This window comes from Globicephala melas, chromosome 1, assembly GCF_963455315.2.
Source record: "Globicephala melas chromosome 1, mGloMel1.2, whole genome shotgun sequence".
In the NCBI taxonomy this organism is placed as follows: Eukaryota; Metazoa; Chordata; class Mammalia; order Artiodactyla; family Delphinidae; genus Globicephala; species Globicephala melas.
The window spans coordinates 62,905,972-62,931,665 of record NC_083314.1 but is presented as its reverse complement, the minus strand read 5'-3'; the positions used below and the strand labels follow the sequence as shown (position 1 = coordinate 62,931,665).

The 25,694-nt window shown below is 38.6% G+C and overlaps 2 protein-coding genes across 2 annotated transcripts in view; both read left to right on the top strand.

Moving 5' to 3' along the window:
* Window positions 1–15,421, top strand: part of LOC115863125 (leucine-rich repeat-containing protein 37A3-like) — a 77,605-nt gene extending 62,184 nt beyond the window's left edge. The window contains 5 exon segments of the mRNA XM_070045066.1: window positions 5,637–5,708; window positions 6,253–6,272; window positions 6,275–6,323; window positions 14,879–14,997; window positions 15,411–15,421. Of these exon segments, the coding sequence (XP_069901167.1) occupies window positions 5,637–5,708; window positions 6,253–6,272; window positions 6,275–6,323; window positions 14,879–14,997; window positions 15,411–15,421 (271 nt within the window).
* A 335-nt stretch (window positions 15,422–15,756) lies between these two features.
* LOC115863143 (RAD52 motif-containing protein 1-like) lies at window positions 15,757–24,485 on the top strand. Its single transcript, XM_070046384.1, is given in 7 exon segments — window positions 15,757–15,852; window positions 16,232–16,411; window positions 19,492–19,614; window positions 19,992–20,159; window positions 21,114–21,213; window positions 22,846–22,931; window positions 24,366–24,485. Coding segments are annotated over 7 exon segments (855 nt in total). The 3' UTR covers window positions 24,468–24,485.
* The last annotated feature ends 1,209 nt before the right edge of the window (window positions 24,486–25,694 follow it).

The following is a 25,694-nucleotide window of genomic DNA, read 5'->3' as shown; positions in this document are numbered from 1 at the left end:
AGTCACCCAGAACATTATTTTTCAAAAAGCATATATCTCTGAAGTGTAATGTTTGTGGCCAACAGGAACCTTTGAGATATGGAAAAAGACGTTGTTTGTGTTCAGCTGTAGTGTGAAAAATATAAAGAAAATACATTGCTGTAGCCTAATACAATATACGTTCTTTGCTGACTACTCTTCAATAAGAAGTGTGGGTTTTACACGCCTTCAGCTCAAAAATTCTGTGATTTCTCATGACACAAGGAAATGATAGTGGGTACGTTCAATGGACCGAAGGCGATTTTAGACTCAAGGCAAAAAAGAGCTCTTCTACACCTGGCTTTGGAAAAGACTCTCTTACCTGTCTTGTGGGTCATAAATCCAGTTTCACACAGTTCACACATTTTGGGTTAATGAAGGTGTTGAGGCTGTTTCTGGAACTGGATTAGAAATTCCTGCAGATGCCTATCTTTAGTGGCCTCCTTCCTTTCCCTTGTTACTTTGCTGATGCCTACCTTGGGGAGAGAGCACCAAGGGTCAGTTTTTCTTTTGCCAGCACATCGGAGAGCAGGCTGGTGAGGTCCCTTCACCAGGAGGTTTTAGTAGCGTCAATACAAGGTCTTAAACTCACCACCTTTCCTAAACATCCTATAACACCAAGAGTTCCTTATAAGAGTCAGAGTTTCACTATAGTTATGTAGGCAACACTGGAAAATATATTGTGAAATCAATCAATCAATCACAGTTTAAAAATTAATGAATTCATTCAAAAACATTCACTGAGTACCATGCCCACTGTGTGTCAGCAGTGTACTACGTGCTGGGGATACAAAGACACATAGGGCAAGGACATTGTCCCCAAGAAGCTTTCATACTGGGAGGAGAAAGATGAAAGTTGATGGGAAAACATAGATGAGAGCCATTTTAGCACCTATGCAGCAGGGTAACAAGATGAGGGAGGGGGGTGATGAAGTAGAAAATGGGTGGTAGGTTAGAAAAGATTTGTAATGGAAGAGGCACCAACTTGTTCCTTTTGAATTTGTTTTCCTCTCTAATGACCGAAAAAGTTAGTGAAAGAATCAGAACTATCTGGAGTTGGAAATAAATTAGTACTGTACTCCTAAAACTCATTCACAGTTACTTTCAAAAGATTGTCACACTATAGTAAGTCTTTGTCTTGGGCTAAGTCTTTCTAATAGACAAAGCTAATTTGATTCAGGAAACATTTGCCATGGTGAGATAAAAACTTTATTGCATCTCTTTCCAAAGGCAAACCACCAAGGGAAGATGCCACCCTCGAGTTAAGTCATTTTACTACCTATAATGATGTATTATTGGGGTGTTTATAAGTTGCCTGCATTAAATAAGTTTGGAAAAGGGCCTCAGCTGAGGTGGATTTATCATGAATTCAACGAAGCTTAGGCTTCAGGGCTCCTCACTTGCAGAGGTCCCTTCCAAAGTCTTGAGAGGGGTCCTAGCGATTTTTGTATTCACAACTTTGCATGTTTTTATTAGATAGGATTTCCCAAAGTAGATGAGCTTCAGGCCCCACAAAACCTTGATTCATCACCGGGTTTCAGGTAGTTATAAGTCAGTAGGTTTCTTGAATGAAGCTTCTATGTTATTGACAAACATCAGGTGAAGTAGTTAGCAGTGTGGTAGTCTATTTTAAATCCGAAATCTACCTCAAAGATGAACCAAGAGTTTATTAATTACTAAAGTACCACTTTTTGACTGGTGGTAGTAATCATATCTCTTTCAGATAAAATCAGGAATGAAATATATTACGGAAAAGGAGCAGTGGTTGATAATCCTAAATGTTAAGTATACTTTTTCTTTCTGATTTTATAGTGTTTCTCCTTTATTCACCTAGGCAGGTCCAGACTGATGGCTTATTTTTAAAAATTCTTTTAGTCACTTCATTGGTTCTAACAATACAAGCTCCATGATTTTAGAAACTGAAGGACTCTACAATGTATACAGGCTATATAACTTAACCAGACAGAGTGCATTCACATGCTGTCTTGTCTGGTACACCAGTATTGAACCAAGAACAAGAGAGAATAAGAGGAAAATCAAAGCCTTATCCCTTTTAAATTATTTACCCCATTTTGGAGAATATCAGTGAGGGAGGGGGGCCACACTATGAAGGCAAACTGAGCTGTGGTCACAGAGCTGCCCTAATGCTCCCCCAGTCAACTAGCATTGGTTTCCTTTAGATAGCTATGTACACGCAAAAGCTTACACACGTCAGGGTGTTGTCATCACTTTTTGCTATGTACTAGAATCCTGGCAGCTTCTCAGATTTAGAAAGGCGTAAAACAAAAATAACTTCGGTCTGCCCTTTGCCATGATTTAGGGTGGCTGTTTTATTTGTAATAGTTCAAAATTTTGAGACTGTCACACCTAGCAACTACTATATTTTCTTCTCCCAACTGCATCTTATTCTTCCCACCTGTAGTATTTTCTCCCATTCTATATGTTTTTTTCACTTTTTTGATAGTGTCCTTTGAAGCACAAACTTTTTAATTTTTATAAAATCCCATTCATCTATTTTTCCTTTGGTTGTTTGTGCTTCGGGCATTACATCTAAGAAACTGTTGTCTAATGCAAGGACTACTCCTGTGTTTTCTTTTAAGAGTTTTATAGCCTTTGCTCTTACATTTGGATATTTGATCCATTTGGAGTTAATTTTCATATATGGTGTGAAGTGTAGGAGTGCAGCTTTATTATTTTGTGTGTGGATGTACAGTTGTCCCAGCATCATTTGAAAAGACTCTTCTTACCACATAGAATTGTTTTGGCATGCTTGTTGAAAATCAATAGACCATAAATATGAGGGTTCATTTCTATACTGTCATTTCTGTTCCATTGATTTACATGTCCTGTCTTATGCCAGTACCACACTGTGATTGCAGTAGCTTTGAACTGAGTTTTGAAACCAGGATGTGTGAGTCCCCCACTTTGTTCTTTACGAACATTGTTTTGGTTATTCTGTTTCCTTGAATTGCCATATGAATTTTAGAATTAGCTTGGCAATTTCTGGAAAGAGGCCAGGTGGGATTTTGATAGGATTTGCAATGTAACCATGGGTCGATTTGGGAAGTAGTGACATTTTAATATGACTATCTTCCAGTCCATGAATCCAGCATGTCTTTTTATTTATTTAGATCTTCTTCAATTTCTTTCAGCAGTTTTGTACTTTTCAGTGTGAATCTTGTACTTACTTGGTTAAATTTTTCCCTAAGTATTTTATTTGTTTTGATGCTGTTACACATGGAATTGTTTTCTTAATTTCACTTTTGGATTACTCATTGCTGGTGTGTAGAAATCTTTTTTTTTTTTTTTTTTTTTTTTTTGTGGTATGCTGCCTCTCACTGTTGTGGCCTCACCCGTTGCGGAGCACAGGCTCCAGACGTTCAGGGTCAGCGGCCATGGCTAACGGGCCCAGCCGCTCCACGGCACGTGGGATCTTCCCGGACCGGGGCACGAACCTGTGTCCGCTGCATCGGCAGGCGGACTCTCAACCACTGCGCCACCAGGGAAGCCCTCGAAATAATATTGATCTTATATCCTGAAACCTCGCTGAATTCATTTATTAATGCTAACAGTTATTTCCTGCATTCCCAGGAATATGTCTTGTGGTCTTCCAGTTTCCCAGGAATACATTGGAACATTTCAGTCTCTGTGGACATCTCATTCCTCAGCTTTTGTTTTTAAGCTTTTCGGTGGGCTGTTTTTTGCCCCAAACTGTTATCCATTGTCTCATGCAAGTGCCATGTTAAAATATTTGCTTGAAAATGTTTTCCGAAATGCCACCTGAGGAGCGGCTTTTCTCACTAGACTGCTGATGGTCAGGTCAAAGACAAGCCTTTCACGTGAGGTCTTCCAGGGGACCACCAGACATGTAAAACAATGACAGTTCTTTGGGAATGAGGCTTTGAAGGACCTCCCAGACTATGCTGCTCCTTCTGATACCAGGGATGTGGGCTGTTTTTCAAGGCTACCACTGGCATGGAGAGCAAAGGTCAAGGACAAGTTCAAGCAACACAGATCTCATTGTTCTTACAGAAATTAATTTGTTTTCCTTGAATAAATTGCTCCCCACTGTGTTGCGAGCCTGTTGGTTAAATTTCCAGAGTTCAGAAGAAGTTGATTCTGACCATTTTTGCCAGTTTTGTTGTTGTTGTTATTGTTATTGTTGCTTCTATGGAGGGATGAATTTTTAGATGTCCTTCCTCCATTATTTTATTACTGATTTTGCTGCAATGTTTTTTAAAATCTCTAAAGTCTCAATGACCATAGGCGAATTAAATATTTATTATGGGAGATGATTAAGGAAAAAATAAAAAGAAAAATAAATAAATAAATAAAAAGAGAAAATATAATTCTCATAGAGGCTTTCCCAGATGGGTAGATGAAGTTTGAAAAGGTATTTCTATATTTAGTGCTCTCCAAATTAAGGTTAAAATGACAGATATTTTTTAAAAAACCCTTTATTTTTTTCATTCATGTTAAACACAGGCTTTAGAGTCAGAACTGAGTTCAAATTCCAGCTCTGCTTCTTACTAGCTTGATGACTTAGGACAAGTTATGTAACTTCTCTGTGCCTCAGTTTCCTCATTTGTACAATGGGGTAATATATCTATCACATAAGGTTACTGTGAGGATTAAATGTTAAATGCTGATCACAGAAGCCTGGCAACCCAAAAGATATTAGTTTTGATGATTATCTTTATCATATTCTGCAAAAGTACACTAATAATTCTTGAGTAGAGTTAACCTAAAGTCATATATTCTCTTCTTTCTTCCTGTTTCTTTTGGGTTTTTTTCCCCTTATTTGTTTTACAGAGCAAAGGAAGAAAAAAAAAAAAAGAAAGAACTAAGAAGAAAATCTATTCCAGCATTTTGGAATAAAATTTTGTTCCCCAAAATTAATTTGTTTATTTTATGATATATAAACAAAATGTTATTTATTTATTCAGCAAAGATTTATTAAATACCTAGTAAATATATAGCCACTATGTCAGGCACAGTAATAATATTGACACTAAAGTGTGGTCCTTGCTCTGAAGTTGCTGACAATCTAGGACACTGACAAGTAAACCAGTGATTACATACACAGTAACAAAGGCTATGATACTAGAATACACATGGGACTGTGTGATGGTAATATGGCTTTCACCAGTTCCTCTTGGATTTATCTCTTCTTTGGCTCCAGAACCAAGGAATTAGACCTATTTTTGTCTTTAATTAGGTAGTTTAAATCATGAAATTTTCAAAAAATTTGTAGAGATGAAAGAAAAACACCTTGAATTATGGAGGACACTAGAAATAGTACTGTTTTACAGAGCAAGGGCTTCCTACCAGCATAGTCACTTCGAGGGTTTTGAACCTGAAAAGTTCTTTGGCATATTTTTTCTATGCTAGCCACTTTTTTTCTATTTTTTTGTTTGTTTCTCTTCTCCACTTTATCATCTAGAGACCTGCCTAGTTCCCAATGAAAGGGTGTTTTACAAATTCTAATGGTGATTTATAGGTAAAGTGAGAAAATGGGGTTTTTTTGACCTTCAAGTTCCATACCAAAAAAATTGAATATAAGCTTTCATGGAAGTAATTGAAAATGCAGATAATTTTAATTCCTTTCCATTTTTCAGAATTCTCAATTGTAATCCTTTGACAGCAGTTGAAGATTCTTATCTTTTTACATTGCCAGCATTAAAATATTTGTAAGTATTGCAACAGTTTCATGGCTCATGAGATAATTTCTGCTCCTTCTTTCTTTCGTCAAAGATTGAGTACTTTGGCTAAAAAGTCATAATTTAGATTTTAACTGGGTTATTGAAAATAAGAGTTATTGGCAAAGAAAAGGATTAAGAAAGACTATATATGGGTAAGACAGCCAGCAGAGAATGAGAACAGTGTTGAAGAACACATATAGTTATGGAAGATGTAGATGCATGTAGGAATATTATTTATCCCAGAAAGCAAAAAGGAATAAGGGGTACATTATTTTTTTTAAAAAGAGTGATCAAAGAGGTAGATGCAATTGAAAATGAGAAGCTAGGATAATAAAAAATGATTGTGCTGTTCAGCACCAAGGTCATTCATTTGATGATGCAAATTTAAATTTCTTCAATAAGAGCTCTTTGGAATTATCATCTATGGCAAGTCAGAAGCCAGAATTGAAGTAATCACATGTTAAGTATCTTTTTAAGTGTAGAATTTTTGTCTTTGGGTTTTATATCATGCATGTTTGGGCTTCTCCTTCAGAGACATGGGAACAACACAAGTGTCACAGCAATTGAAAGCATCCTCATGATGACCCTTGAATTGGAAAAACTGTAAGTTGATTTTTCTTACATTTATTTTCACTCATTTGTTTTTTTTATGTTTGTTTTATTATTTTCTTAAGTCAGGTTTACTTATGTACAATTTTCATTTCACAAAATTCACTGTTTTTAAATATACAGTGTGATGTGTTTTGACAAACGTATAGTTAGTTCTGTAGCCACCACCACATTTGAGGTAAAGAACATTTCTGAACTCCCAAAAGACCCCTCATGTCCCTTTGTAGTCAATCCACCCTCCTCCCACTACCAGCCCCTGGCAAAAACCAGTCTGATTTTTGTCCATGTAGTGTTGCCTTTTCCAGAAAGTCTTATAACAAATCATGTGGAATGTAGCCATTTGTTTTTGGCTTCTTTCACTTACCAGTCTCTTTGGAGATTTATCTGTTTTGTTGCACCTGTCAGTATTTCATTCCTTTTTATTGCTGAGCAGTATTCTAGTTAGGTGGATACACAGTTTGTTTACGCATTCAGTGACTGATGAACATTTGAGTTTTTTCTAGTTTTTTGGTAGTTTTGAAGAAAGCCTCTGAAAACACACGTGTGTGTGAACATGTGTTTTGTGCGAGCATATGTTTTCATTTCTTTGGGGTAAAATACTTAAGGGTGGGATTGCTTCATCATATGCCAAGCGCATATTTAACTTTTTAAGAAACTGCTAAACTGTTTTCTAAAGTGCCTGTGCCTTTTTGCTTTCCCACTAGCAGTTTATGCGAGCTTCAGTTGCTCCACATCGTCACCTGATCCTTATATTTGTTTTTTAAAAAAATTTAGCCTTTCTCGTAGGTGTGTAGTTGCATCTCGTGGTTTGTGCCACATTTTGCATTTCTGTAATAGCTGATGATGTTGAGTGTCTATTGATGTGAAACATCTTTTTAAATGAAGTGTCTGTTCAAATCCATTTTTAAATTGTATATTTATATTGAGTTTTAAGAGTGCTTTATATAAAAAGCAATGGAAAAAGTCCTTTCTCTCAGATATGTGTTTAGTAAATATCTTCTCCCAGATTGTGACTTATCTTCATTGTATTACAGTGTCTCTGAAGACTAGAAGTTTTAAATTTTTGATGATCTCTAATTTAGCAATTTTTCTTGTTTTTCATATTTGTTTATTTGGCTGTTCTGGGTCTTAGTTGCGGCAGATGGACTCCTTAGTTGCAGCTCATGGGCTTCTTAGTTGTGGCATGCGAACTCTTAGTTGCGGCATGCATGTGGGAACTAGTTCCCTGACCAGGGATCGAACCCGGGTCCCTGCATTGGGAACTCAGAGTCTTAACCACCAGGGAAGTCCCTTAGCAATTTTTCTTAGATGGTTTGTGCTTTTCTGTGTCTTATCTAAGAAATCTTTGTCTGAGACCCCACTGTCTAACCCAAAATCACAAAGATTTTCTCCTATGTTTTCTTCCAGAAGTTGTATAGTTCCATTTAGGGCTATGATTCATTTTGAGTTAATTTTCATATATGTTGTGAGGGAAGGGTCAAGTTTCTTTTCTTTGTCATTTAAAAAAAACTATTTCTGTAGGACCCTATTGTGACAGTTTATTACACAACTTACTGCACCTTAAACTGTACCATCCCCCCTCCAATATGGCAAGCTAATAGAAACTTTCTGTTATGCCAAGGCTAGGTGAGGGGATTGCATGAGATTAGTATGCAGAAAGGGCCCTGCGTTTAGCAGTCTGTTCCAACCGTCTTTGTCAGGTTATTTGACAAATGAGTGTCTTCACCACGCCATCACACATTGTTCACTGCTCTAGCCTCATCTTCCTCAGCCTCCAACAGCATCTGCCACAATTGCGATCCCTCTCTTGTCAGCTAGATGCCTTCCTCTCTGGAGATTAAAAATTATTTCCCTATGTAACTACAATACTGTTAACACACAGTATTGAAGAAATTAAATTCCTACACAATGATATTACCTTATAAAAAGTTGCTATTCAAATTTCCCCAATTGTCTCTCTCATATAACATCGTTTCTTTTAACAGCTTTTTGAGGTATAATTGACATACAATAATCTGTGTTCACACACACGCATATATAAACACCATGAAGACACCACCAAAATCAAAATGTCCATCTCCTCAGAAAGTTTCTTAACATCTCTTTGTAATTCTTCCTTCCCATTGTTCCTGCCCTTCCCAATCACCATGCAACCATTGCTCTGCTTTCTGTTTGCATTTTCTAGAATTGTATGTAGAGGGAATCATACAGTGTATACTTTCTTCTAACTGGTTTCTAACTCGGCATGATCATTTTAATTTTCATCCATATTGTTGTATATATCAGTAATTCATTTCTGTTTATTGCCGAATAGTATTGCATTATACTGATGAACCAGTATTTATCTATTCACCATTGATGAACATTTGAGTTGTTTCAGACTTTGTCTATTACAGATAAAGTTGCTATGAATATTTGTGTACAAGTCTTTGTATGGATGTATACTTCCATTTCCCTTGGGCAAATACCTGCAAGTAGAATGGCTGGATCATTGGTAAGTGTATGTTTAAGTTTTTAAAAAATACCTATTTTCTACAGTGGTTTGATCATTTTACATCTCTACCAGCAGTGTATGAGAATTGCATTTTCTTCACGTTGCGGCCAGCACTTGCTATGCTCGGTATTTTTAATTTCAGATAGTTTAATAGGTGTGTAGTTTTATCTCACTGTAGCATTCCTAATGATTAATCATGTCAAACGTCTTTTCATATGCTTATTTTCCATCTGTATATCTTTTTATCTTTTATCTATATTTTTCTGGAGTTTTGAGAGTTCTTTATATATTCTGGAAATTACTCCTTTATCCAATATGTAAGTTGCTAAGTATTTTCTCCCATTCTGTGACTCATCTTTCTGTTCTCTCAGTAGTGTCTTTTGCAGGGCACAAATTCTTAATTTAGATAGTGTCTAATTTATCTATTTTTTTCTTTCATGGATTATGCTTTTGGTGTTGTATCTAAGAAATCTTGCCTAACTCAAGGTCATAAAATTTTCACCTGTTTTGTTCTAGAAGTTTTATACTTTTATGTTTTACATTTAGATCTTTGAACCAATTTGAGTTCATTTCCGTATATGGTTTGGATGGAAGTTCTTTTTTTTTGTTTGGTTTTTGCACCTGTATATTCAATTGTTCCAGCATCATTTGGTGAAAAGACTATCATCTCTCCACTTAAATGCCTTTGAACCTGAAAGTCAGTTGTCCACATCTCTCTACTTCTGAACATTCTATTCTCTTCCTTTGATCCTTTTGTGTATCTTTACACTACTATCACAGTGTCTTGAAAGTGTTACTTCATAAGCCTTGAAATCAGTTACTGTTAGTTCTTCAACTTTGTTCTTTTTCAATGTTGTTTTAGTTATCCTAAATTTTATTTCCACATGAATTTTAGAATTAGGTTTTCAATTTCTATAGAAAAACCTACTGGTATTTTGATCTATAAATCAGTTTGGGGAGAAATGATGTCTTAACAATATTGAATCTTCTGATCCATGAATACATTTTATCTCTTCATTTATTTAGGTCTTCCTTAATTTCCCCCAGCAATATTTTACAGTTTTCACTTTGCAAGTCTTTTACATGTTTTGTCAGATTTATTCTAAGTATTTTATATGTTTGATTCTATTATAAGTAGTATTTTAAAACTTTGATCTCTGATTGTTTGTTGAGATAAATTAATCTTTTTGTATGTTCATCTTGTACCCTGCAAACTTGAGAAACTCATTGATGAGTTCCAGTAGCAATTTTGTAGATTCTATCAGGTTTTCTCTATCATCATGTTATGTGGAAATAAACATAGGTTTAGTTCTTCCTCTCCTTTCTGAATATCTCTTATTTTTGTTGCCCTATTGCACTGGCTAGAACCTTCAGTGCAATGTAAAATAGAAATAATGAGAGCAGACGTCCTTGCCTTTGTCCTGATACTGGCGAGCAAGTTCTTTGTCCTTCACCATTAAATATGATGGTAAGTTTTTTGTAGAAGTCATTTATCAAGTTGAGGAAGTGTCCTTCCATTCCTCGTCTGCTGAGGGCTGTTTTTTTTCTTTAATCAGGAATGGATATAGATTTTTTCATTCTTTTCCTGCATCTATTGCAATGATTATGTGATTTTTCCCTTCTTTTCTTAATTTGTTTATTTATTTTTGGGCTGTATTGGGCCTCCATTCCTGCACGCAGGCTTTCTCTAGTTGTGGCGAGCAGGGACTACTCTCATTGCAGTATGCAGGCTTCTCATTGCGGTGGCTTCTCTTGTTGCAGAGAATGGGCTCTAGGAGCACGGGCTTCACTAGTTGTGGCACATCGGCTCAGTAGTTGTGACTCACGGGCTCTAGAGCTCAGGCTCAGTAGTTCTGGTGCACGGGCTTAGTTGCTCCATGGCATGTGGGATCTTCACTGACCAGGGGTCAAAGTCATGTCCCCTGCAGTGGCAGGTGGATTCTTAACCACTGCCCCACCAGAGATGTCCTGATTTTCCTTTTTTAGTGTAGTAAGTTGGTAAATTGATTTTCAAATATTAACCCAACCTTTCATTCTTGAGATAAACCCCACTTGATCATGATGTATCATCTTTTTATATATTATTGGATTTGATATGCTAAAATTTTGTTAAGATTTTTTGCCTCTGTGTTCATGAGAGATATTGGTCTATAGTTTTCTTGTAATGTCATTGTCTAATCTTGATACGGTGAAAGTTGGCCTTATAAATAAGTTGGGAAATATTCCCTTCTCTTCAACTTTCTGGTAGAGTTTGTGTAGACTTGGCATTATTTTATTCCTTAAATGTTCAGTAGAATTTATCAGCTAAGCCATCTGGACTTGAAGCTTTCTTTGTTGGAAGGTTTTAAACTGCACACCCAATTTCTTTAATATCTGTATTCTTGAATAAACTTTGGTAGTGCATGTGTTTCAAGGAATTTGTCCATTTCATCTTGAATTTATTGGTATAAAGTATTCTATATATTCTCTTATTATCCTTTTAATATCAATAGTATTTTTCTGTTTTCCATTTTATTTATTTCTACTTTGATCTTTATTGTGTTCTTTCTTCTCTTACTCTGTGATTAATTTGCTCTTGTTTTTCCAGTTTAAGGTGGAAGTTGAGGAAGCTGAGTACCGCATTAGCAATAACCCACATGTTGACATATTATGTTTTCAGTTTCAGTGAGTTCAAAATAGTTTCTGATTTCCCTTTTGATTTCTTCTTTGACCGCAAAGTTACTCAGAAGAGTGTTGTTTAGTTTCCAAATATTTGGAACTTTTTCGGATTTGTTAATTTCTAATTTAATTCCACTGTGGTCAGAGACATATATTGAATGAGTAAAATCCTTTCAAAAAATTTTTTAAGTATTTTTTTTTAATTAATTTTTTCTGCGTTGGGTCTTTATTCCTTCACCTGGGCTTTCTCTAGTTGCGGCAAGCAGGGGCTGCTCTTCGTTGCAGTGCATTGGCTTCTCATTGGATGACTTCTCTTTTTGCAGAGCACAGGCTCTAGGTGTGTGGCCTTCAGTAGTCGTGGCACACAGGCTCTAGAGTAGAGGCTCAGTAGTTGTGCCGTACGGGCTTAGTTGCTCGGCGACATGTGGGATCTTCTCGGACCAGGGATTGAACCCTTGACCCCTGCATTGGAAGGCAGATTTTTAAACACTGAACAACCAGGGAAGTCCCTATTCCAGTATTCTTAATCTTTTGTGTAGATCCATATTCCAATCTGGTGTCATTTTCCTTTTGCTTAAAAATACTTCTTTTAACATTTCTTATAGTGAAATGCTACTTGTAAAGAATTCTTGCAGCCTTTGTATGTCTGAGACAGTCTTTATTTTGCTTTTGTTTTGATACATCTGGGTATAGAATTCTAGCTTGATAGAATTCAATTCACTACTTTAAAGATGTTATTCCACTGAGTTCTCATTTACATTGTTTCCAGCAAAAATTCTGCTGTCATTGATATCTTTGTTCCTCTGTATGTAGTGTATAGGTTCTTCCTCTGGCTGCTTTTAAATTTTTCTCTTTATTCCTGGTTCTGGGCAATTTGATAATTTTTTTGCATTGGTGTAGTTTTGTCCATGTTTCTTATGCTTAAAGTTCATTGATCTTCTTGACTTTGTGGCTTTTTGTGTTTACCAGTTTGGAAAAATTTTGGCTATCATTTCTTCAAATGTTTGTATTCCTCTTCTCCTTCATGGACTCTAAGTTCACATGTATTAGGCCACTTGAAGTTGTTGCCCAGCTCACTGATGCTGTATTCTTTTTTGTTGTTGTTTTGTTTTGTTACTCTTTTTGTTTCATTTTGGATAGTTTCTATGACTATACCTTAATGTTCACTGACCCTTTCTTCTGCAGTGTCTAATCTGCAATTAACCTCATTCAATGTCTTTTTCATTTAGCCATTGTTTTTAATTGCTAGAAGCTCAATTTGGGACTGCTTTACATTTTCCGTGCCTGTACTTAACATTTTCAGTGTTTTGTCTGGGTTTTTGAACATATGAAATACAGTTATAATAACTTTTCTTCATGTATAAAAACTTTTAAAATGTCCTTTTTTGCCAATTCTAACATCTGTATAGATTATGGGTTAGTTTTGATCGGTTGCCTTTTCTCCTCACTATGGGGCATATTTTCCTACTTCTTTGCATGCTTGCCAATATTTCATATGATCCCCGATACTGTGCGTTTTTGTTTCTTGTGTACTATATATATTTAAATTCTTGTAAAATGCTTGGGCTTTGTTTTGGGTGGAATTAAGTTACTCAAAACAATTTTATTCTTTTAGGTCTAGCTTTTAAGATTCGTTGGGTAGGAGTCCAAGTACCCTTTAGTCTGGAGCTCATTATTTGCAACTACTGAGACAAGTCTTTTCTGAGTATCATGAGGTTTTCCAGTTTGACTTGTAGGAACAGGTACTATTCCTACAACCCTGTGTGATATCCAGATATTCTTATTGTTAATCCTTTCATGTGGTTCTTTTCCTGGCATCAAGTAATTCCTCACACAAATGTACTGACAAATACTTTGTTGAATTCTCAAGAGATCCCTCTGCATATCTCCAGAGTTCTTTGTCTGTGCACTTCTTTTCTCTCTGATAGTCTGCTTTGTGAACTCTAGTTACCTTGATTTTCCCAGACTCTCAGCTCCATTTCCTCAGTCAGGGAATCCACCAGTCTCTGCCTGCACTTCTCTTCCCTGTACCATGACCTGGAAACTCTCTCAGAGAAGTAAGTTAGGGCAATTATAGGGATCACTTCATTTATTTCCCATCTCCTGGGGATCACTGAACTTTATTGCCTGAGGTCCAGTTCTTGAAAACTGTTGTTTCATATGTTCTGTCTGATGATTTCATTGTTTCAGATGGGAGGTTAAATTGGTCCTTGTTACTTCATCTTGGTCAGAAGCCAATAACATTCAAGTCTGTTTTATTTTGATACAGGGTCCAATTAAAGATTAGGCATTGCGTGTCATGTCTTTGTTTCCTTTAATCTACAATATTTCCCTACTCTGTTTTTTTTTGGTCTTTTATGACATTGGTATTTTTGAAGACTCTAAGCCAGTTAGCTTGTAAATTGCCTGACAATCTGGATTTGTCTATTTCCTCATTAGATTCAAAATAAATATTTTGGGGAAGAATACTATGTAGGTGATGTATTCTTCATACTTCATCAGTTCAGCTGGCCCAGTGCTAAGTTTGATCACTTGATTAAGGTGGTATCTTCCATATCTCTCCATCGTAAAATTATTTTTCCCCTTGGTAATTGATAAATCATATGTGGAGTGATACTTTGGGATCAGTAAAGATCCTACTTTCAAACAGCTCTTCACCCAGCTGTGCATCAGTGATAATCCTTGTCTGAATCGATTATTACATTGATAGATGCAAAATGACACTTTCCTAATTCTATCATTCCTTTTGCATTTATTAGTTGACATTATTTTATAAAGAAGAGCTCCCCCACTTTTCATTTTGAGTATCATTATGAACTCATGTGCTTTTTTTTAAGTTAACTATGTTATACCTTATTATAATGATAATTTTATTGTTTGGGATGTTCCTTTTGTCCAGATTTGGCCAATGCAATCTCTGTTATTGTTTAACCGCAGGATGCTTTTTTACTACTAGAATAATTTCTAATATATTACTACTCATAAATAGGACCTGAGAAAGGGACTCCAGAAGGTACAATATTATTCAGACTATTATTACATGTCTGCCTTCTTCCTGTGTACTCTCAACCCAAAGTGAGGCTTTTGGGTTGGAAGGAGATACTTCGGATTTAAACTACAGATCAGTGTCACCCAATTCTAATCCCTATTCCCTTTTTTCTAGGCATACCGTACCTACTGCCATCCTAATCCTTCTGTTGGGCACCTCTCTCCTCCTCTATATTTATTTACAACAGTCAAGAGCAGCAATTGGCCAACCGGCCCCTATCCAGTTCTGCAGTCCATATGCCCCAAGAACTCCTTTTTGCACTGGTCTGTGGTGGCCTTGGCCTACCTCTTCTACTTTCTCAAGTAACTCTTTTACCACGAATTTAATTACCTGTGTTTCCATTTATAGGATCTTACCTAGCCGTATGGCCTGCTGCCTCTGCCAAGTTAAAAATACCATTGAGGTTGTCTGTAAGACATTCAAGCTACGTTGTGACAGGGAATGCCTGACAGACGTAACACATTGTGGTGAGTCTCAATTGCAGGATAATAAATTTTTAATTTTTAATTTAATATTTTAATTTTTATTTTTAATCGATGATGATAAATTTTAAAATTAATGATGTAACTGAGTTTTTTTAATTCATTCATTCAGAGTTCCAGCTCCCTAAGTTTCTAAGAACTACCCCTGTGCTAAAAATCAGATTCTAGGTTACATTATTAAGCTAATAATAGCTCAGTTACATTGTTAGCTTAATAATGTAACGGATCCGCATAGTTAAAGGAACAAGAGAAAGGAATCCAAGGGGGAAGGGAATTAACATTAATGGCCCCATATCCTATGCTGTGCTCTCTGCAAATGAGAACTTATTGATATAGCGCATCACAGTTTGTTAACTGATTTTATATACGTTAGGTCTCAGTTACCCTTTGTCTTATAGGACAGGTGTAAATATGTTTTTGTTTATTTTGTTTGTTTCTGCAATTTTATAAAGAGTACAAGTGATGCTGTTTTATGTCCTATATGGAGCCTGAGAGTTTCTGGTTCCATAACCAGAAGCTGCTACCTAGTCCTTCTAATGGAATGGAGAGCTAGTTTATTCTTAGACTCTCAAGCTCTGAACTTGCTCTGAATCTCATGCTTTTCTATCCACAAAACACTCAGGGGCTTTCAACTATTTTTCTATATATTAGATTTATTGGCACTAACTTTTTAAAAAGCGCGGGTGGCCGTTCGCTGGTGCAGTCCTCTTGCGCCCCGAGCAGCGCATGCGCGGTGATGTTAGGATGCTGCATTTGGTACCTTTTGCAGTTCCCATCGGGGGTGACAAAACCTTGCTGGTGTGGGAGCTGAGCTCTGGATCCACGGCCGAGGCCTTGCAAGTGAGAGGAGCCGGAGTGGAGGGAGGGGTGGAGGAAGCCGCCCCGCACCCCAATAACTGGGCGCCCCGGGGTACTGCTTCAGCACCTCATCTGCCTGTGGTCTCTGCTGAGAGGAATCTTAGTTCTAGAGACGACCTGAGCAGTCACCTCGCCCCCATAGATTTTTGAGGCATAGTTCCCAACAGAAGGCATTGCCTCCTAATGCTTCTCGAAGCTTAGGATTTCAGAGGGAACTTGTTCATGAAATGAGAAGTATTTGGAGTAGCAGACTCACCACAGTTGCCTGTGGTGAAGGGCTGGGGGAATATAAGGGAATGGGCGGTTTGGTTTCCTGGGCCTGAAATTTACTGCACTTTCTTAGTGTGAGACCACCCTAGAGCATTCTCTGTTCACAGTCTTCTCCTGATTTGGCCTTCTGTATTCTGTCTGAGTCTTCCCAAACGCAGCAGTGGGTGGTCCTGGGTTCTATGCCATCATCAAGTTTTATTCAGCAAGGGATGCCCATAGAGCCCAAAAGGCATGTGACCAGAAGCAGCTTTTTCACACATCTCCAGTGAAGGTGGGTCCAAATGTGCAGACTCTGCACTTTCACTGCTGAGGGCCCGGGTTGAATCCCTAGTCTGGGAACTAAGATCCCAGGGGTAAAAAAAAAAAAAAAACGGCCAGCGTTTGTACAGCACTGTGGTGTACAGAATGCTCTCAGATGCACTGCTCCACTGATCCCCCAGTTCCCTAGTGGTTTCTTCCTTTTTTTTAGATGAAGAAACACGAACTCAGGATGGTTAAGTGGCTTACTTAAGGTTCATGGCAGTAAATGTGGAAACTAGAGGCCAAACCCAAACTTAACTGATGTTAAACCCCATGTCATTTTATGCTGCCCCTTAATTTAAGAAATCTTCACAAGAGTCTTCCTTATATTTACTTTTATGTGGATTTTAAATGTGTGAGGTTGACAATTTATTTTAATTAATTAATTTATTTATTTTTGGCTGCGTTGGGTCTTGTTGCTGCACGCCGGCTTTCTCTAGATGCATGAGCAGGGGTTGCTCATCGTTGCGGTGTGTGGGCTTCTCATTGCAATGGCTTCTCTTGGTGCGGAGCACGGTTTCTAGGCACGCAGGCTTCAGTAGTTTTGGCTTACAGGCTCTAGAGCACAGGCTCAGTAGATGTGGCACACGGGCTTAGTTGCTCTGCGGCATGTGGGATCTTCCTGGACCAGAGATCGAACCCGTGCCCCCTGCACTGGCAGACGGACTCTTAACAACTGTGCCACCAGGGAAGTCCCGAGCTTGACAAACTTTTGTCAGATGTAACATAAAGGAGGCTTCATCATCATCATTACTGTCAAACTGCCTATTCAGAACTCCCTTCAGATTCCAGAAAATGGTTAAAATATTCTTTAATGCATTGTAGAAACCTTATTCCATATCAAAATGCCATCCAATTTTACTTCCCCAGAATTAACATTTCATTATGTACTTCCATTCAGCCACCATTCCTTTTTCAAGGACCTTTTCAATTCCTCTGAATAAGTGAGTGAGGCTTAGATTTCCCAGACCTTTCCCTTTATAATTGTGTCTTCTCTGATTGACTTCTTGCTCTGGCTACTTCCTACTGACCTTGCTGCCTCTTCTTACCCATATTTCTGTACTCACTGATTTCACCTTTATTGAATCTGAGAACTCTCCTCAGATGTGACTCCAGGTACACTACCTCCCACTTCTTTACCCTGTTTAACACCCTCTTCAATCCTGGCAGTACTCCCTGGGATTGAAATGATTTTGTGTCAGACATTCTTTAATTTGCACACCCTGTGACCATTTCACATAACCACTCAGATATTACAGATGGTCCTGGAAAGATTATGAAACAGTTACTTGGTATCAGTTGTGAGTAATGAGTAATGAGTTCTTTTCTTATATTGGACATTAAGACCATTCCATAAGCATAGGTTGTGAGATTTTCACAGCATAAAGCCCGTCACTGATAGCATAATGAAGAAAATGTTCTCCAAGTCACTATAGAGTTGAGAGGAAAGGGCATTCGTATTAGATTTGTATATTTAATGCAGAGCCTTAGTTTACTACCCACAATCCCGAAATTTTTCCCTACTTTACTTATGCGTTCTTTTTCAATTTTATTTATTTATTTGCTTGCACTGGATCTCAGTTGCAGCAGATAGCTCCTTAGGTGTGGCTCAAGGGCTCCCCAGTTGTGGCATGTGGGCTCCCCATTTGCAGTAGGCAGGCTCCTTTTTTTGTGGCTCGCAGGCTCCTGAAATTTGGCGTGCAAACTCTTCGTTGCAGCATACATGTGAGACCTGGTTCACTGACCTGGGATCGAACCCAGGCCCCCTGCATTGGGAGCATGGAGTCTTAACCACTGCACCAGCACAGAAGTTCCAATTATGTGTTCTTTTATTCATTGGCAGGTATACATACTTCTTATCTTACTTCCCCTGTGTTTTTTATAAATACAGAAAAGTGAATAACATCTTAAATTAAAACCAAGGAAAGGCCTAATGTATCTGAGCTTTTCTTAGTAGCACGAAGGGAAAGGTTTGCCAGCAAGAACTGTGGCAAGGTTATCCCAGATGTCAGCTGTCTCTACTACCCAGGAGCTCAAGCCCTTCTGAAGCTTCCTAATTGTCCAGGACAGCTCCATTTTGACTCACCGTACAGGGCCTAGCATCCCATGCAACACTCAATATTTAAAAATTAATCTTCATTTCTCCTTCCCAGCAGGCAACTTCAGTTGGAGAAAGTAACTTCATTTTCTTATGTACTCATTCATTCACTCAGTCAACAGACCATCACTCCTCTATTATATGCCAATATGTATTCTTCTTTCTGGTAACAAGGAAAGAATAATATATGGTTCCTTCAAGCACTGAAGGAGCTCATAAACTAGTGACAGAGGAAGATGCACAAACAAATCCATAAAGAATTAACAATGCTGTGATTTTATTTGTATTATTTGAATTGTTATGACTATATTTATATACTACACCCTGTTCAAAATGGTAATGGACATCTAAGAAAGAACTAGTGATATAAAAACTCCACAGTAATATGTAAGTTCTTTAGAGAGTTAAGACTGGAAATATTTGCACTGTCAAATAAGCCTGTTAATGCAGATGAACCTCTAATTCTTTTCGTTGCTTTATTTACATTTATAGAGGTATACATATTCCCTCTTCTAACAGGGGTTAGTAACTTGGGGAGGGGGTGCTACAGATTCAGGTCCTAATTCAGTGGCAGGTCCGTCTTTTCTCCTCTTCAGGTCATATTCTCAAGCAGGAGATACAGGATGAGGTGAGTAAAACAGTTCACTTCCTTTGCTTACCCCCAGCCCCATAATAGGCTTCTCCTGGGCTTCCTTGGTTCTTTCATCATCACTTTCACCACCAGAGGTCAGAGAACCTTCCAGTTAATCAGGGGTCCTGGAAATGGTGCAGAAAAATACTGACTGAAAAATAATAAATAACCTTTATTTAGGGATCACTGTGAACTCATTGCTTAAAATGTCCTACTTAATCTTCACAACCACTCTATAAAATTGGTATTGATAAATCTCAGGTATATCGAAAATGAGTCGCTATGTAGGGTCGTGATATTTTTAGGTCTTTTATGTCTTTAGGTTCATCTCGGCACCAGACATAAGGCGGTTCAACATAATACGCTTGCCCTAAAGAGCTCCAGATGCCAAGAATTGGCAAATTACTACTTTGGTTTCCGTGGGTGGTCAAAAAGGATCATCAAGGTAAACTCTGTAGATTTTCTTTGACTAACCAGACTCCTTTCAACATTGAACTCCTAGACTTTAGAGAGCAGAATAGAACAGGGGTGTGGGGAGGAGATGTGGGAGGGTTCCACAAGGAAGTATCTGAGCATTGGCCTGCCACCTAGAATTAGTGATAATCTCAATGACTTGGATGGTGGTGTCCATAATTTTCTTCAGTATTTGTATGGTATATCATAAAAAAAATAGTTGTCCATATCTAGTCATTCATTTGCAAGTCTCAGTTGATTTTGAAGGGATAGCATACCTAAACTATTACTTGGGATTGCTGGAGTTTGGTATTTATTTCTAACAACAGAATATGTTGAAGTCTAGCCTTTAATTCAAAATCCTAACAGCTTCAGGATCTTTCTAACTTTGAAGAAAGGGAAAATACAGATATTGTGACACCACTTCAGAAGCAAAGCCTGAAGTTCTTCTGTGCTTTAGAGATGGTTTTGCCCTCCCACGAGTGCAGGAGTCCCTGGGTTGGCATGGCTGAGGAACCTTTGGATAAGTTGGAGGAAGGTCTGTTTTCCAGTATGTGTGTGTAGGGGGAGGTGAGGCAGTGGGATTTCTCTTTTTTCCTTTCTTTCTGAAACTCAACTTTTCAGATACATCATCACCTTCTCTAAGCAACTAAAGCCCTGGGCAGAATTTTTCTGCCCGACACTATAGGTTTTTATCTTAGGGAATACCTGACAGCACCTTAATCTTCAGAAATTTGGAACTCCTGCCTGCCAAGAAGCTTAGGAGGAGGGAAAATTAGGAATTTTTTTTTTTTTGGTTAATAATTATTTTTGGGCTAAAATAGTCCTTCAAATGCATATGTCTTCTGGGCTTCAGTTATCCCAACAAAATCATTGTCTAAAGATTGAAATAAACTCTTGTGTAAATGTTCAGGCCTTTGCCTGCTATAAAAGGGCCTGAGCAGAATAAGTAAATGTAGATCCCTAGAAAGGGGATTCCGATTGGTACTGAGTTTTTTCGTAGAATCCATGGCACTTGGGCTTAGGGTTTTAAGTCAGAGGCAGGGCTGTTAGCGAATTGGGTGGAGGAGGCTCCACCATCCACCTGAGTGGGTGATGGTTGAGGAGAGGCCAGATCATCTGCACTACAACCAAATCTATCTCACTGTATGAGTCCAGCCCTTTACGCAGAGGAGAGCAGTATCTGTAGCAGTGCAGCCTCAGCTTCTCCATTTGAAATCTGTGAGTAATATGAGATTTGTGCCACGTTCTTGGTTTGCATTTCCCATCTAGTATTTTAGGAACTTCCAGAATAGATCCGAGCAGTAAGCATGTGCCATGCCAGGGTATACCTGCAACGGAGACATTCACCCGTAGCCCAGTGTTGTGCCTGCCCTTAATCACTAAGGTAATGATCTAAGAATCACAGATGCATTTTTAGTTTTAAACATATAACCTAGAAACGAGTTATTCATATAGGCATTTTAAATTCATCTGTTTTGGTTGGATTTTGGGTCATTATCATTCCTTATGAGAAGGAAGGTAACCCAGAAGCTTGCTATTCAGAAAGCTATGACAGATGCATTCCAGAAATTGCTGAATGTGGTTTTAGGTAGGACCTTTTTGATTGTCGTTGAAGTACTTCAGTTTCAGTGAGCAAATAAACTTATTTGAAAAGTTAATTGGATGAAAATAATGGTTATCTAAAACATTACATATTCTTTCATTCGCCAGATGCTTTCACAGCAGCAGTCTTACATTTGTGCTTTGTGGCGTTTATGAGAAAAACGACAGCAAATATTATTGTCCCCAGTGTTTAGATGTAGAATGACTTGCCTCAGTTCATACAGAAAGTGTTTGATCCACTTCTTCCTCAATTGCTTGCTTATCATACAGAATAGTGTAGTGATTATAAGCCTTGGACACCTGTGTTTGAGTCCTAATTTTGTCTCTTAGATTTTCTTGTTCTTGCAATTTTAGATTTTTGTAGCCAGAGACATTTGTAGGTATTTAATATATCTAAGCTGCAATTTCTTTATCTGCAAATAGGGTTAGTAATTAAGCTTACCACCAAATGGGGGATATTGTAAGAGTAAACGGGATGATGAACCTAACAAGCTTAGAGCTATGCCTGAAACATAGTAAGCAGACAAAATATATTGACTATTATTATTACTGCTGTTTTCTTGTTGAAGAGTTTATTAGATTATGTTTTTGGAATCAGTTTAATTTCAGTTTTCATTTCTGATGTAGTGGGTGAATATGATTCTTATATAATAATCGGCTACATTTTTGTAAACCTTGAAAGTGGTCATGCGAATGAATAGTGTTGGTTTTGTTCCCTATCGAGTTATGCAGCGGTGAGAATGGCACAAGCTGTGCCCAAAGGAAACTTTATGATTAGTAGATCCCCGGAACAGAACTGCTCCCCTGCTTCACAGCCCTGCAGGCTTAGAGACTGAGAAATCCTAGCTAAGTTGTCAGAGACCTTATTTGCTTGTGAGAGTTGACCCTGGATTGGTCTTGGCTTTCCACCCTGGGCAATCTTTCCAGTGAAGTTTGATTTTCCTGGTCATCAGGCAGAATCTCCATCAGCTGTCAACTCTGGGTAACAACCTTTAAGAACCAAACTAAATGACTGGGTTGTTTGTGCCTAATATGCCAAGGTACTCCTTATATGTACCCAAAACTTAGACCAAAAAGCCTGGTGGCCCTAACTTGCCTTGAGGAAAGCTGTATTGTGCAAAATGTACATGGGCCAGTTTCTGCCAGTAGAGTGTTCAAATGCTCACTCTCTCTCTCTGTCTCTAAAGCTATGTTCATTGTATCTGGTAGAATTTTGGTCCCAAGGAACAGGCACTTGCCTTGCTTCTAATAGGAAGTATCTATTATAGTCCAGTGGTATCTCTCCCAGGTTTGAACTCACTTTGACTCCCACCTAATGCCTTCCTATTTAATTGTATTGTGATTGAACATGTTTTTTCCACAGCTTTTAATTTCTATGTCCTTATTCCTTATTTCTAAGATCATAAATTTTTGAACCAAAGTTGATACTTCTTATATATGTTTTCACAAATAATTACGATAAAAACTGAAGTGTCAGATGAGGGAACTTCTAGGAAAATGCTCTTATTTTCTGCTTTTAGAAGTCAAAAGAATGTCTAATTATTCGGTGCTACCATTGTATATAGGAAGTTTAAGAACAAGAAAACTTCTGAATTGATCCTTGTTAATTTTATTACAGAAAGTGGTAAAACAGCTGTGGCATATAGACCCTGTGAAGAGGTCACAGATGCTAGAACCGAAGAGGAACTACAGGATTTAATTCAAGTATGTGGAGATAAAAGCTCAAGGGGTACACAGCCAGTGTAGCCATAATTCAAAACAACCAGCAGGATATGGAAGACTTCAGCATGTCTACTCAGCTCTGTGTTCCTTAGGAAAAGGTGAAACTCTGAAACTGCTTTTGAGGCAGGAAATTTCTGGCCTTTTCCAAGTTCTGAGCCTTGTCTCTGGCCCCTTATTTGAAGTTTGGAGAGCAGGATTGAGGGCCACCAGTGTACGTCTACAGTTGCGGACACAGGACCTTTAGAACTCCCCTCAATTAGAATTGCAGGGATTTGGGAACAAAGTAACTATGGTCTTAAGTGTGATTATGCTACACTGTTTAAAAACAATTCATGCCTTTCAAGTAAGGTGTATTACCCAGATCTCATATATATCTTGTGTTAAATAATTTGCCAAAGAACCTTTCTGTAAAGAAGTTATATGGATGCCTCGAATTAGGGATTAAGTTGTCAACGTAATTTCTAAAAGAAAACATTAATGTACTGCATATAGGATTTTTATTTAAAATGAGCAAAAAATGTATTTCATGCCATTGAGAGCTTAATTTTTGCCTAGATTTCTGATTATTTAACTCACCCCAATGTCGCAAAGTTTGTTTTGAAGGGAAGAAAGTAGAGAAAGAAAAGGTGGTTATGTTCTGAAAAATGTAAAAATTTTGAAAGTTTTTTCCTGTATAAAATAATTATTTCAATTCAATTTAAATCAGTCAAGGAAACTTGAAACGTATCCATGTTTGTGCTTTAAGAAGTCTAGCTTCCTATGAAATGTGAGAGGAAAGGATTCCGTATTGATACTAAAGATTTTGGAAACCTGATTATAACAACAGATCCACTCCTAAATGAGGCCAATCTTGGAATCAGTTCCATTTAGAAACCATTATGTGCTAGGCAGTGGAGATAAGATGAAGCTCCTTCTCTCTTGGAATTTAGGTGTTAAAGGTGTAACAGGCAATTAAAAAGGACTAAAATTAAATAGATTATGAAAAGGCCTGTGAAGAAAGTAAACTGGATGCTAGTTACAGTATTTCAAGAAAATTACTTAACATGCTGACTTTAACATTCTAAGTGTCTTCTCCATGTGTGCACACAGGGTAGACCTCTGAAAAGTGGCACTGTAGTTTTTTCTAGATTAATGGCTCTGTTGAGACAAGGTGGGATTTGGGACATTTTCCCATGCTAATGTAAAGGGCCATTCACTTGGTTTTAAACTCTTTCCCAGAATGAATTGCTCACCTGCCCCAGACCCCTCCTACAGAAATTCTGGAGTCATCACTGATTCAGTGGTGACCCCCTAATAATAGAGTGGTGAATGAATCATGAGACGTGAATACTGAGAGTTTGGAGGAAATGGCAACATTTTAGCATAATTGTAAGGAGTGTTCCCATCCCGCCACCCTAACTGGTGCTCATTTTGCAGGTCAGCTACTTTTCATGTCAGCCGTTTGGCCAAAGGGAGCAAGAATGTCTCTCAGACTTCAGCTTTGAGGAGGAAGAGTTCAGATTGCCAGAACTGGACTAGCACTTTTGAATTTCCCAGAATGCCAGGTCCTTTGGTTTCCACGGGAAGCTCTGCATCGTTCCCAACCCCCCTCAACCCCAGGGCTGTCAGAGTTTGGGGCCACTCGGGTCTGCAGCCCAAATCCCGCCTCATTGTTTGCGGCCCGGGTGCGCAGGGCGGATTTGGGAAGAGGGCCCAGCAGGAGGTAATTGTCACCTTTGCAAGGGGAAGGATGGCTTGCGCCCTGTGGACTGTGGGAGAAAGTCCCACTCTGGTGGCGCGGACTGGATGTCCGCACGAGCCTAATAAGGGTGGCGTAACTAAAGACGTCATAAATAACGGGTGGGACGTTTTGCGGGGCCGGGCCGCGCGGTTGCTAACGTGAGCCCTCAAGTCACGGCACTGGCATAGCAGTTCGGTTTGGCTCTGGAGGAAGATGTGGCTCCGGCTCCTCACTGGCCTCGATCACTGTGCCTGGGAGCCGCCGCATGTTATGTCGCGGCTGCGCCTCTGTGTCGTGGCTGCACCCCACGGCTCTTCCTCACATGGCAACAACGGTCGCTTCTAGTCCAGGCAGTTCAGCCTCCGGAGTGGGCCATGGGCCCCGTCCAGGTGATCCCCAACCCCGCACGGCTGACCGAGGCTTTGTCTTCACATGCCTAAGAACCCTTCCCAAACTGCCCCATGCCCTTACATCCCTGGCAGAAGCCGGAGGCTTTAACTACTTGACGTCCTAGTCTCCAGTGCAGATGTTGGCCCCACCTCATCAGGATTTGACTGAGTCTGAGGTTCCATACCTGGACATGGATTCAGTTGGAGAGCTGCCTATAGGGCCAGATCAGTTTGCTGTTCCACATCAGGATCTGAATAACAAGCAAACCCAACATCACAAGCTCCCAGAGGCAGTTCCAGTGCAAAACCTCCCAGAGGCAGTTCCAGTGCTAGACTGGGATCAGAATTACCCTTGGTTCTGCCTTCTGGACACAAAAGTAAGACTAAAAACATAGGTCTAGATCACGCTGAAGGTCACCAGTCATTTGAAATACTTGTTCCACCTCTAGGTAGTAAGAGCTCAAAACCAATGAAGTTTATTGTTTCACCCCCAAACCTGAAGAAAGATCTAGTTCAGCATCAACGGCTTGCCAAAGTTGTTGTTGGAACTACAGGCCAATTTCGAAAAAAACACTCGGTCTAGAACGACAGTTGCAGGGTTGTTTGGATACCAGTATGTATGCCATTTAACCTGAG